The sequence below is a fragment of the Bicyclus anynana genome, chromosome 24 (genome assembly GCF_947172395.1).
Source record: "Bicyclus anynana chromosome 24, ilBicAnyn1.1, whole genome shotgun sequence".
In the NCBI taxonomy this organism is placed as follows: domain Eukaryota; kingdom Metazoa; phylum Arthropoda; class Insecta; order Lepidoptera; family Nymphalidae; genus Bicyclus; species Bicyclus anynana.
The window spans coordinates 8,505,469-8,520,488 of NC_069106.1; the positions used below are offsets into that span (position 1 = coordinate 8,505,469).

The following is a 15,020-nucleotide window of genomic DNA, read 5'->3' on the forward strand; positions in this document are numbered from 1 at the left end:
CGTTCAACTATCGTCAGTAAACCGACTTTACAGACAACCGATTTTTTAGTCAAATTATTTGCTGATGGTGGTATACTAATGTAACATTAACACCTATATCCCCGCGAACTCGCATTGGTGCAGTGAAGCGAGTTTAAGCTCCCCTAAGCATTCCTTTAAAAAAAGGAGACCTGTGGTTGTAAAAACAGTAAAACATAACATTTTGACGGCCTCCGTGGCGCAGTGGTATACGCGGTGGATATACAAGACGGAGGTCCTGGGTTCGATCCGCGGCTGGACAGATTGAGATTTTCTTAATTTGTCCAGGTCTGGCTGGTGGGAGGCTTCGGCCGTGGCTAGTTACCACCCTACCGGCAAAGACGTACCGCCAAGCGATTTAGCGTTCCAGTACTATGCCGTGTAGAAACCAAAAGGGGTGTGGATTTTCATCCTCCTCCAAACAAGTTAGCCCACTTCCATCTTAGACTGCATCATCACTTAACATCAGGTGAGATTGTAGTCAAGGGCTAACTTGTAAAGAATAAAAAAAAAAAAACATACAACTCGTGCGCATTAACTCGACATCTTGGTACCAAGAACCAGCAAACGAACAGTACAAACATCATTCGAGCCAAGTGTCAAAATAATCCGCACGAGCTAGCATTATACACACAGAGGCATAGTTATCCGCCCACTTTAATATGATGCGTGTATATTAAAGTGGCTGGATAATTGTGCCTCTGAGTATATGTATTTCCTTGTTTGTTGTACACTTGAAGCGTGTATCCAGAGCTCGCTCGGCCAGTACCACGAGAATGTGAAGCTCCACTATAAGAACATGTCTCTTGGCGTGTTTCACCGCGGCACCTTCGACCACTCCGAGTGCGTCAAGGAACTGCTCAACTGCTGGGAGAATATCAAGTGAGTCTGACGAGTAGAGAGTCCGCCCATCTCTACTGCTTCTGCCTTCGGACGCCATCGGGTGATGCTTCTGCGCTCGCGTGCATCTCCGTATATAGCGGGGGGGCTTTGTGACCCGTGCCCACCCTAGAATGGCCCTGTGCCCACCCTAGGATCTGGGTTACCGATATGGAATTATATTAAGATACTAATATACTTGATGTAGGGGGCCAGGCCCACCCTAGGAAATAATCCTAGATACGCCAATGATCGCGTGCCTAAGCCCCCCCAAAGTTGACGCCGCTGAGGTCTCATTGTGGATTCCACGGCACTTATACAATCAGGAAAAAAATGGGGTTCCTTTTGTTTAGTTTATTGGAGTTTACTCCTTAAAAATCGATTTTTCATATATAGCCCCGGGGGCTATATATGAAAAAAAACTTTCATCCTCTATTTTATCCCCTTAGGGGTAGAATTTTTCAAAAACCTTTCTTAGGCGATGCCTACGTCATAAATCTACCTGCAGCCCGATCCGTCCAGTGAATTGGGCTGTGCGTTGATAGATCACTATGTCAATCAGTCACGTTTGAGTTTTATATATTTAGATATTAAAAAAATGAAATACAAGAAAAATCATTGATTCAAGAAGTAGGTGCGTCGATTAAAGTTATTTTGTTTCAGGTCAGACATCGTATGTACATTCGGGATAGCATTCGAGTCGGTGTGTGGCTTGCTGCGCCAGCACTGCACCGACACCAACGAGGTGATGCCGTACAAGAACTGTGCGTTGGTCAAGCTTTATTATTATTTACCATCATCATCACATCAGCCGATGGACGTCCACTGCAGGACATAGGCCTTTTGTAGGGACTTCCAAACATCACGATACTGAGCCGATTGCATCCAGCGAATCGCTTCATGTCGTCAGTCCACCAGGTGGGGCGTGTCGACCAACACTGCGCTTTCTAGTGCGGGGTCGCCATTCCAGCACTAATATATATAATAAACTACCCTCCCAACTTGTATCAATAACGAGGTTATTAAAAGTTGTTACTAACCAGCTGTTTTATACCGTTCTACGGATCTCGGACTATATCATCATCATATCAGCCGATGGACGTCCACTGCAGGACATAGGCATTTTGTAGGGACTTCCAAACATCACGATACTGAGTCACCTGCATCCAGCAAATCCCTGCGACTCGCTTGATGTTGTCAGTCCACCTGGTGGGGGGGTTTTCAACTAACACTAAGATTTCAAGTGCGAGGTCCATTCCACCATTCTTCTTTTAAGTATTTCTTATATGTCTTTTAAGGAAAGTTGAATTATTTATACTTTTTTTTCAGCCGCTACTGCTCCAGTACACGAGGGGTTCTGCGATAAACTCTACCCGTAGTAATAGGTAGGTATAGTACTCGGCCTGCAAGTTGAGCTATGCGCAGTAACACATTTTCATATCCAACTGCTCCAGTACAGTCCTGGGTTCGATCCCCGTCTGGGCCGATTTAGATCTTCTTAATTGGTCCAGGTCTGGCTGGTGGGAGGCCGTGGCTAGTTACCACCTTACCAGCAAAGACGTACCGCCAAGCGATTTAGTGTTCTGGTATGATGTCGTGTAGAAACCGAAAAGGCATGTGAATTTTCATCCTCCTCCTAACAAGTTAGTATGCTTCTATCTTAGACTGCATCATCACTTACCATCAGGTGAGAATGTAGTCAAGGGTTAACTTGTATACACGACGGTATAGGTAGGAATACCTAGTACGCGACCTGCATGTTGAACATTTTCGAGTATTAGCGACATACAGTGAGAGAAACTACAATCGCGTAGAAAATCTATTATTTGACATCTTTATTGTACCAGGCAACCAGGAGCACACGTCTAACACTTTTGTTTATAACTGTATCTTCGCAGACAACTGTCATATTGGTCCAATTTACTTGCCAGGGCCTATACCTACTTAAATACAAAAATGATTGTCGTTTGAAAATTCAACTTGTACTATATACCTACCTATTACAATAAAGGTTTTTGAAATGAAATAACACATATTAGTTGGAAATGCAATTTTTATTACTCATAAGCATATAGTCTTCATTTGAAACTCCGCTGACAAAATATTTATTTACCTATTTGCAACGCGCAACCACAACTTTTCAGTTGTGTGCATTTTAAGAAATTAAATATCACGTGTCTCAATCGGTGAAGGAAAACATCGTGAGGAAACCTGCATACCAGAGAATTATCTTAATTTTCTGCGTGTGTGAAGTCTGCCAATCCGCATTGGGCCAGCGTGGTGGACTATTGGCCTAACCCCTCTCATTCTGAGAGGAGACTCGAGCTCAGCAGTGAGCCGAATATGGGTTGATGACGACGAACGCGCAACCTCCGCTTCGCACAGAACAATGTACAGAATGCTCGGGAGTCTTTCCCATAACTTCAAGGTGTTGACAAGTACACTTATAGGAGCCGAACTGCATAACAATTTTTTTAACTGAAAAAAAAAAACCTGTTTTCATACAAAGTAATTCAAATAATTCCTACTATCCATGTAACCACACGCTTTTATCTATCCTTGCATTTTAAAACACATAATCGTAGTGACTGTCGATACCGAGAAGATATTGCAACTAACACTCCTTCACTAGTAAGCTACTTCATGATATTTATCAATTAATAAGTTTGACTAGGTTCTAATATAAGGACGTGATAACTTATGATCTTTTTACAAAAGAAATATTTTTTACTCTTTGTTACACTTTAGAACTCAATCATGTTCCTTTTACATTTTTTATTAATTTTCCTTAAAACTCGGAGTATTTGACATAACTCTAGTCAAATACTCCCGAGCACCCTGTATATATGTTAAACCACAGGGATATGCTGTATCTTTTTTCTACATTCAGCGACTTGCAAAACTGCTTAAGCAGTTTTCGTTAACAAAACTTTAATTCATCGTTGTCTGCCGCCGTTATATTTACTTTTTAATGTAGCATTAATTTTTTTTCAATTAGGTACCTGTAGTATCAATCGCCTAAGAATATAATATTATAGTATATTTTACTATAAACTTTTAGAGATAATTCTCATAAATTTCTATATTTCTAAAGAAAATAATTACATAAAATGGTCAGAAAAAAAATCTTGTCCAGTAAAGAATATTACTTTCCTACTTAAAAATAGCTACCTATTTGAAATTAGTCTCATTTTGGTAAAATGACGATCATAGTCGGTAGACAATTGTTGCATTTCGAAGAAAAGTTCAACCATGTCAAGATGCATACTTCTTGAGAGATTATATAGACAATACAAGTAGGTATAACAGCAAATGCCTTGCCGTGATTGCCCAGTGGATTCCGGATGTTGTGTGTTTGAATCCGGTCCGGGGCACCTCCAACTTTTCAGTTGTGTGCGTTTTAAGAAATTAAACATCACGTGTCTCAAACGGTGAAGTAAAAATCATCGTGAGCAAACCTGCATACCAGAGAATTTTCTTAATTCTCTGCGTGTGTGAAGTCTGCCAATCCGCATTGGGCCAGCGTGGTGGATTATTGGCCTAACCCCTCTAATTCTGCTAATTCTGGAAGATAACAGCAAATGAGACTAGCCCGAACCCGTAATGCTGAAATAATCGGCGCTGTCAAAGTGACAGTTGTATAAGATTCTGCGACTGAAAAGAAACCGCAATTCAAGGTACAAACGATGCAGCATAATCTGAGATTAAATGCATTGCCAATAATAAAAGGTCCAAAGACGTCAGACTTTTCAAATTGGTATTCTGTATTTCAAAATGTACAAAAAAAGGAAAAACGAACGGCTGATGAACTTTTCTTTACTAAAATGCATCGAAACAATCAAGTTTCCTGACAGCGGACAAAATAAAGTAAAAAAAATATTTGGAGATATTTGACAGTCAGAATTGTATTTGTCCAAAATTGCTTTTATTAATGTTTTAAAGTGACAGCCCTGGACAATTGGTAAGGCGACAGAGGAGCGTTAGGGGCGGGAGAGGGAGGTAATTAGAAATTTTCAGGGCTTGCAATAAGGATATTCCTATCGTGAGTGTTATTCATATTAATTGATTATGAAACACGGCTAAAACTCACGTGATATTACGTCGGAGTATGCCCGACTAGTTTCGAACCCATACGGGGCCCTTAGTCATGAGCTGGTTCTTGCATCGCGGCACGATCCAAACTGATTTTCAATTTTCAATCCAAACAGTTTGGATCGTGCCGCGATGCAAGAACCAGCTCATGACTAAGGGCCCCGTATGGGTTCGAAACTAGTCGGGCATACTCCGACGTAATATCACGTGAGTTTTAGCCGTGTTTCATAATCAATTAATAAGGATATTCCTATGCTCAATTAATTGTATTATTATCATGCAAATTGTCGGTTCGGATATAAATAAATAAGACAGTCACATTAAAAAAAAACAACACAAACTAATAAAACATAGTATTTATAATATGCATAATAGCACATATTACACAGCTGCATCGGCGACAAATTTCAAATTCTTACTTAAAATTACTCATTACAAGCTGTCATCATTACACCAACGCAAATTAAATAAATATTGTGACGAATATTTTTGCCGATTCAAATGCGAAAAGCGAATGCAGGATCAATCCGACCATTAATTTAGTTCTAGTCAGTGCGTAGATTCAACTATGTCTTGTTAAATATTTTTTTTATATTTAATAAATATTTTTTTTTTATGTACAGGGTGCTATTTATGTATAGTTATGCAGTTCGGCTCCTATAAGTAGACTTGTCCACACCTTGAAGTTATATGAAATACTGCGGAGCAGCCTGTATAAAGTTTTCTTTTAAATCGAAGATTCTAAGCACTCATTAGAACTATAAACTGATTAAAGCTCGGTAGTTTAGCGTTAGATCGTTTGGAATTCAACAATTTGTTGTATCACCATGGATTGTTCAATTCAAATGATCTAGATACACAAGTGACTGTTACTCTGATTGTTTTAAACAACGCATTATAGTGGAATTATATTTATCTGTCGTGTCGATCTGTCGACACCATAGACGATATAAAAAATCCAGACGCCGTCTTCCGAACTAAAAATCGGAGCCATTCATTTACTAAATCTGGCAATACACTTCACACTCACACATAGATACTCGGCGCCATTATGGTTCTTCCTTCAATTGTTTGGCAGCGATATACCGTCTGATTATTTATTATTTGATTAATGAAGCCTTCTGATGATGTTGATATTCTACCATACTAAATGTATGAAAGTCTATTTCGTTCTGATACGTCACGACACGACACGAAAAATATAGTCAGTGAAGCGACAAAAATATTCGTCTCTCTACGACAAACACCGAAGGCCGAAGTCGCGAGAAGCTCTTAAGTAAAAATCGTGTAAAATTTACATTCCAAGTACACCAGCTATCTATCGTAATATATCCATTAAACTTTTGTCGTATTATATTAAATTTTAATAATTTTAAATAGCACATAAATATACCTATCATAATATTTTAAAAATTAAAAAAAAAACAATTCCACCGGCGTAGAAAGCCTGCTCTACGAAGGTTGGTGACAACTGACAAGGTGCAATAGGGCTCGATATGATTTTGTGACGAGATATGTCAAAATGACGTCTGAAATTAATTTCGTCATTGTGTTAGGTCCCCCACACACGCCATAATACAGACAATAAATAAAGTAATATTACAGTATTCGTTCCATACATACAACTACAGCCAATCTTACTCTACTTTATTAACAATATTGTTGTCTGTATGCGGGGGCCCTTACAGTTGTTTTCAATAAACTATAGGCTGGCACGTTCGTTGATGACACTCCCATGATTTGCGGGCGACGGGGGGAAAGACGAATGTTGCATGTGCATCAGTCGTAGGCTTTTCATTCATCGCTACACGCCACCCGGCCCGCGCGAACCATCGAACGAAATTGCCAATCTATAGTCTATAAATATATCTATCGGTCGTTTGCTAATAACAGATACGTTATTGAAGACGGTTGGTAAAGAATCAAGCCCCGAATTGATGCAAGTTATAGTTAAGAACGTGACATAAAATTGGTATAATGAGTCCTCTACACTTTCAGATGAAATGACGACCATAGACCACGGAACATGATAGAACGGAGCTACATCCTACATTGTCATAGAGAACTGAAATCCATGGTCACATACACTACAAAAACGCTCTGCGGTTTGTGTGTAGTTCTCGTTACCCTATACTTTATGTTACTCATCAATAATGTTAATGGTTAAAATCGGTTCAGTAGTTTAGGAGCGTATTCGCAAATGAACATTGACTTCCTACAAAAAAAGGACACACAATCATATAGAAAATTTCACTTAAAAAGTGCCCAATTTTGCTTTGACAGTTTTACAATTATTGGTAAAGTAAATTATTATATCTTTAAATACAGTCCGCTATTCAATAAAATCCCAAATTCAGAGCAAATTCAACCTTATTTTTCATTCAATTTAAGGTTAAATTTACAAATGCGACTACTTGAATTGAGTGCCAAGATTGTTTGGCACTCATTGAGCGGGGACGTTTTTTGGTCGCTGATTGTGCATCCACTATTTAATAGGAGATCGATGCAATTGAACAAAAAAAATATGTTTTCTCTTTATATATTTATAGGCAATTATTTTATACATACATTCGGGATCACTTGTGCCCATCATGTCCGATGGTATATTTTTTTATAACTATAATGTACTCATTTGTCATTAAAGTCACGTTTCTTAACACAACTAGATAGTTTAATTTACGCCCTGTAGTTTTAGTTAAGTCAATGGTAACAATTTTTTAGGCATTTCATCACTGACCCCTACCATTATCTACGAGGCATTAACGGCTAAAATAGAGACACCATAGACTAATTTTCGTTCAAAATCTTTTTAAATATGGCGGTGTTGGTTGTCGAATGATAAAATAGGATGGATGACGTAAGGCGTGACGTCATCGCCGTTCGATACTGTGGGGTTGCCAGATATAAACAGTTAAGTTATGTTATTTATAAACCCTCATCAGTTCTTTAGCCGTCTAATATGTCAAATTAAAGCTTATTTTATGCTTAATTTGACTGTGTTAGGTTGCCTTTGATCAGGTTCTAAGATCGAGATTTTGTGTGAAAAATGTGTTTGGTCGCCATTTAACTAGGCAACCTATTTGCAATGTGAACATATGAGGGTACATATATAAAATGTCGCATCTTCAACCTCGCTGTTGACGTCAAGTCTTACATCGTGTATCCCTTTTATTCATTACTCATTAGAAAAGGATGCTACATGTACCTACAGTATATTTGTATGTTCGATGTATCACATGGTAGAAGTCAGCACAATTTGAATAGTTCGTAATGAAACGAGAGTCTGCTATAGTCAGACATGCCTCATCAAGTTTCGACGGCCGGCTGGACCGATTGAGGTTTTCTTAATCCAAGTCTGGCTGGTGGGAGGCTTCGGCCGTGGCTAGTTACCACTCTACCGACAAAGACGTACCGCCAAGCCATTTAGCTTTTCGGTACGATGTCGTGTAGAAACCGAAAGGGGTGTGGATTGTCATCCTCCTCCTAACAAGTTAGCAAACTTCCATCTTAGTTTGCATCATCACTTACCATCAGGTGTGATTGCAACGCCAGCCAGCGAAAGCCAGGTATGCAGTTTTAGTTGAAGTTGGTGGCTTTGCAAGGCAATTCAAGGGCAGTAGGAGTATAGGCAAGCGAGCACTAGAGATTTGACCTCTGCCTTCGATTTGTAGGTTCGAATCCGGTCTGGGGCATACTCCACCAACTTTTCAGGACGGTAATTGTGTATGTGTATTAATTAGATAAATTAGACAGCACCACTTAACGAAATATACATCAAATAAATAGAAAATTCCTAAGAAAACTGTCCGTTTGACAACTATAATTAAATTAATCCCAGATATATGCATGTTGAGAAATTAAATATCACTTGTCTAAAACGGTGAAGGAACAAAAATCTTGAGGAAACCTGCATACCAGAGGTGTTTCTCAATTCTCTACGAGTGTGAAGTCTGCCAGGCTTCATATAATAAGGCATGTCTGGCTATGACAGCCTCTGAGTCCATAAGCTATCTAAAGTGTACAGTCGAAGGCGCCGCCGGATTTACGATAATCACTACATTTACTCATATTCATAGACTCCTCTATACAGTTCTTGTCGCCAAAGTTGAAACTGACACTTTCTATGTATGACAAATTGATAGCATTGTTTAAATTTAAAACTGCCAAAGAAATATTTAGAAAAGTTTTTTTTATTGTTCATAAATATCTTTCTTTCAAAAAACAAATTCGAAAACCGACCGGTGCCCGGGATTCCAGAGTGAGGAAACTCTTGACAATACGAAACCTTTTCACAATATGTGCCGTCTAAAGAAATACTGCCTTCTGTATCAAGCTGACAGCTTCTGACCAACACTAATTGATTAAAACAACTCTCGGAACAATAAACAATATAAATAAATAGTTAACTTAACAGTTATTCATTACAAATTATTAGATAACTTGTTGTTTTGTGTGACATAAAATGATTACAGAAACACTTTTAAAGCGAAAGGTCAGCATTATTTTATATAAATGTCACAGTTAGATTGTAAAATACGTTTATGACCTCACTCGTGATATTATAATCTGCCGTCATATTGTGAACTGAAAATAACTTCTTCTTTCTTTCTTTTTTCTTTGATTTGTCCATTGTAATTTTTTACTATTTTTATTATGCCTGCTGTGATATTTCTGCAACTCTATGGTAAATTTATCCTAATTGACAATTTAACAGTTTCACTTCCGATATATTATATACCAAAAAATAACACGTTAAATTGTAATCAGTATTTTCAGTTCACAATATGACGGCAGATTATAATATCACAAGTGATTATAAACTAACGTATTATACAACTTAACGGTGACATAGACACTCCCCTAAACTATAGTCAGGATCCCTTCCAGCGATATATGTAAGTTTGTTATCGAAATCTAGACTATAAGTATGTATCAAGTCTTACGGGCAGGCAAGACAAATGCTTGTAGCAAAGTGCAGTTTCAACTTTGGCATCATTCTACACTTATAAAAGACTTCCCTAAAACATATTGCAACCGAAATAATATCTGGCGTGAATAAAATTAAAAACAACTTCTATACTTCTATTCGCTTTGAGGAAACAATCACTTCAAATTATCACTTTTCGCTCCGTCCATTTTGTTCTTCAACAAGTTAACCCTTCAGTGCATTTAACTGTCGTTTAAAATAGTTAATCATTTGACAATACGTTGTTATTAATAGAGAGACTAGGTCTCAGCCATTGACCTCTTATAATAAAAGGACGCACAATCATGTAGAAATTTTACTTAAAAACTGGCCAATTTTGCTTTGGCAGTTTTAGAATTATTGGTAAAGAATACCTTTAAATATAGTCCAATATTCAATAAAATCTCAAATTCAAAACAAATTCAACCTTAAAGATCGAGTATAAGGTTGAATTTACAAATGCGACTACTTGAATTGAGTGTCAAGAAGTTGTGTTTAGCACTCATTGAGTGTGGACGTTTTTCGCTAATTGTGCATCCACTTTTTAATAGGAGATCGGTGGTCTCAGCAGATAAAAAAATCTGTATTTTGTCGAGTTGAGTATCAAACCCAGGACTTTATAATCAAGGAAGTAACGCTACGTGCTTACAATAGTGACTATTTCCCCAAAGCGCAAGAACTATACGATCTCACACACACACTCACAACTTAGGAACATGTACACGCGCACGCACACACGCACATACCTTCGCGCTGACGCACACACACGCATCACTTAATAACTACACATTATTATTATTATTTATTCATTTCAAACATAAAACCTATTCCAGAATTAATATTTATATTCATTTATAACTGATTTGCACCCGGATGTTAAGAGCCGGGAAATATCAGCCATTTTTAGTTCAATTAAAAAAAAAAGCTATTTTTCAATTCGATGCATTCGTCATATACATAAAAATAAAAATCGGTTGTCTGTAGTCGGTTTACTGATGATAATTGAACGTGACAACGTCATAAGACTGATGGAATGGTTGCTTTTTTCAATGTTCGTTTTTATTAATAATCTGTTTAATAATCTTCTAAGACCAGAATATTAATAATCTTTATTTCTAGTAAAAAAAGTTGGCAACCCTAGAGCGCGGGAACGACACATGACGTCATCTTTTTTCGAGTGTGTAGCCGGCTCTATCGAATCATAAGACGTTGTCATGTCAAAAAAAAAACATTTAAAAGTGAGTTTTCCAGTGACCACTGTGGAATAATTGTTGTTTTAACTCAAATAAATGCGTTTCAGAATTTCAAAATATAAAAATCTCTTCAATTCTTGTATTTCCGGCTCTTAACGTATTTATTTTCACCGCACAGTAAAAACTGCAACAATATTTAAAAATCTGTCGAAAGAACGCGATAGGTCATATAATATTTTATATTTTACCTCGAACGGAAAATATTTCGGATTTACTAAAATTAGGGTTGCCACAGCGAAGCACAATTTTTTATATGTAATTAATGAAACAAAACTGTTTATAACCAACACTTTACCAAAATTACTGATCTGATTACTGTTTTTTGATCAAAATAGTTTGTAATTATTTATACAAAATATGTATTCTGGTTAAAAAGTGGTGGTAAATATATAACAAATATGCAGTTCTTATAAATTTTACAACTCGTTTAGCTGTAAAATTTTGCGTTTTTTTCATTCATTAAAAATGCGTATTTACTGTTTACTTTCAGTTAGATCAGTTCACATCTTGTAATGATTAGAAAATATTTTTCAATTTATTGGTAAAATATAAAAAAAAAAGTAATTTAAAAAATTATAGAGTTATAAAATGTGCGATAAAAGTGGCAACCCTACCTAAATGACACATAAGTAACATGTAACACGTATGGCATCTATTTACAGACAATTTGACAGAGCATGTTTAGAACTAAAACACCTCTATTACCTTCGGTATAAGATTGTCCCCCAGTACAAAATAAACTTTATTTAATTAGGAATAAAGTTTAAATTCGTGCACACTTCCACGACTATTGCTATAGAAAATATTTTAAGGCTCACACTAAAATCATAGAAAAATATACCTTATTATACTGGGATTAAGGTTTGTAAATCGCTGTAAGATAGGCAGTGAAAATCAGCGGTATTGAATTTAAGACTTTAAAACTATGAAGGTTTGTTTTATTTACGATTGTGAAATTGTGAACTAATCTTATACCAAAGGTATAGTTTAGTCAATTTAGTTACAGCCCAACTAAACATCTAACGCAATATGTTACCTACATCATATATTATGTAATATAGTAATATAATCAATATATTTGGTTCTCACTAAAGTAACCGAAGGTCACACGCTTACATCTCCTATACAATATACATACAAGGCATCGTAATATGATAAGTCAAAATATTATCTATAGGCCACATTTTGACACCGCGCGTTTCCAAAAATGTCCAAAAAATGGTTTTTTCTTACTTTTCATGACAAAATTAAAAATAAAACATCGTTAACATAAATTACTACTTATCACAAAAAATTTAAAAAAAAAACTTGGATTTTTAAAACAGAAACTGACACCAGAGCATCCATAGGTGATAATGAGACTTGATTCGGCAGTAGTCAATTGATAAAAAAAGACTTCAAAAGAAAAAAATAATTAAAAAAAAGTAAAAATTTATCTACTTATTACAGGTGGCTTTTCATTTATCAAATATATAATATGTCAAATATCGACTACTGATATACCATTTTCTCAAACATACGAAAAATTAATTACCGACATTGGAAGCGCGCGCTGACATCGACACTCGATAGAAAAAAACATCGATCATGTGACGTCACAATATAAATTACGCAAATCGAGTTACCAGCGACAAAAGAAGTTCTATGAACTCCCGTAATATTTAGACATACACGAGCAAGAATCACACCGCACTTACAATTTAAATATTTATTATGTGAAAAGTTATTATAATATCAATAATAATAATAATAATTAATCGATATATTTAAGCTACACTACGAACAGACAAGTCGTTTTGCCCTGCGCGATCTAAAGAACATAATAATATTTGCTTATGCCATAAATCATAGACATTGTTCATACATAAAACTAAACTTAAAAACATTTACATTCAAGAAAAAATAAAATTAAGGTATTTTAATTTTTTGCGATAGTTAAAGTAGCACACATTTTTTTAATTTAGCATCTACAAATCATACTTTTATCAAATGCTGTTTATGTTCAAAATAAAGATATTTTTATACCAACATTTTAATTTAGTTTTATGTACAATCGAATCATTAATTATAGAGGTATAACAAACTTAATATCACCGTGCAATGCGATTTTGCAGTACCACCATGCGGTTTTTCGTACCACTACGATTCCGTGTACGATAACGTACTGTAACGTTTAGTAAAATAAATAAATAAAAATAATAATATAAAGTACATAGTACTCTTTCTAACATCTTTAGGTCATAAAATAATCGGTACTTTCGTATTGCACGGTAAAAAAGTTAATCATTTTAAAATCAGCTTTTACTGAATGTAAAAAAAAAATCGCAAACTCCAAAGGAATTAAGATATGCTTAAAATAGTATATAAAAATAAATAAAATATCTACATCAAGTAGATCGCAAAAAAAATTTCAGGCGAAATCGCGCGGGGCGTTCTGTTACGTAAGAATTTTTGTTTCACTACTCAATATATTTAGTGTTTTTGGGGGGTAGTTTTAAAAATATATATATAGTCAATATCTAACAGAAGAACCCAGTTTCACTGGAATAAATATTTAAGGCAACAGTAACTTTAATGATTACCTTTTGCGAACCTATCCTTTAAGCAACCCAATGACTACATTCAGAAAGTTATATAATTTCCCATAAAAAAAAATTGGTTATTATTTTTTAAATTCAATAAGCTAAGTTTCTAATAACAACACAATTAAAAACACATCTTTCAACAGACGTCATTAATTGTTCCTATTGAGGCAAACAACATTGTTTACGTTTGTTTTTTCTCATTCTACCTTCAGAAGTCAAGACATTTTTTTTTAAACTCTAGAATAAGTTATTTATTAACCCCTTTGCATGGTGTAACCTGGCAAAAACGAGTAGAAATTAATAAAGGCGCCACTATCGCCAATATGGCAACACGAATACGAGAAACATATAACCTTACCAACTTATCAACAACACTATACAACTGACAAGTTGAACAGTGTTGTAAGAGGGAAAAAAGTTAGTTCCGTTTCTACACTTTATTGCTAAGCTGTAATTTAAGTCTTTAGTGACTGAATATGTAAATGTTTTCTGTCCCACACAAATTAAAAAAACAAAAATCAATATAAACTACTCCACACCTCCCCTGTTCTCAGTACAGTGAAACACAAACGCTTACGCAACAGAGTACGTGTGTACGTCCGCGGAGCGCTCAGAAGAGGCGCGCGCGTCGCTTGAGCTCGTTGCGGCGCCACTGCGGCAGGCGGTAGAACTCCTGCCGCCCGAACTGCAGGATCGCCTCGAACTCCGCGTCCGACAGATGGCGCTGTTGGCACAAAACAAAACTTATTAGTATAAAATCTTTTCAGTCCATTTCATGTCCACTCTTGTACCCCGTACCATTAAAATTTAAAAAATACAAGGATTTTATTAAAATTTATTAAAGTGAATAAATTTAACTAAATAAAAAGAAATAAATAAAATAACACCCAAGTTTTTGAGTTCCAACAAGATGGCGCCCATAGAGCAACTATGACATGACAATTGACAGCAAACGTCAAATCGCTTACTGCATTGAAAACGTCATCTATCCGCCATTATTACCCTTGGTAATGTTGCATTTCTTGGGAGATAATGAATATTATATCCAAAGAATTAAAGTAAATTCGTAGATTTGTTTAATCAAAACTAGTTAAAAAAATATCTTCTTTTATTTCCGCCAGGGTACGTACAATGACTAATCCTAGGCTCCATATAATTTTGGTCCATCTCCTTTCCAGGGGGTTATTTTTCGTTTATTTTCTTGGATTATTTTTGGTAACCATTTAT

At 36.0% G+C, this 15,020-nt stretch overlaps 2 protein-coding genes across 4 annotated transcripts in view; one reads left to right on the plus strand and one right to left on the minus strand.

The window, feature by feature from the left end:
* Positions 1-659: 659 nt before the first annotated feature.
* On the plus strand, positions 660-3,136 carry LOC128199468 (uncharacterized). Its single transcript, XM_052889108.1, has 3 exons — positions 660-900; positions 1,561-1,661; positions 2,227-3,136. Exons 1-3 carry the CDS (start codon positions 728-730, stop codon positions 2,274-2,276), a joined length of 324 nt encoding a protein of 107 aa, XP_052745068.1. The 5' UTR covers positions 660-727; the 3' UTR covers positions 2,277-3,136.
* Positions 3,137-5,330: 2,194 nt separating this feature from the next.
* The window catches only part of LOC112055725 (actin-binding LIM protein 3), a 128,105-nt gene continuing 118,415 nt past the window's right edge, over positions 5,331-15,020 (minus strand). For all 3 annotated transcript variants that reach the window (XM_052889116.1, XM_052889114.1, XM_052889115.1), the window contains exon 18: positions 5,331-14,517. In XM_052889116.1, coding sequence (XP_052745076.1) covers positions 14,404-14,517 — 114 coding nt within the window. In that variant the 3' untranslated portion in view covers positions 5,331-14,403. The remainder of the gene's footprint in view (positions 14,518-15,020) is intronic.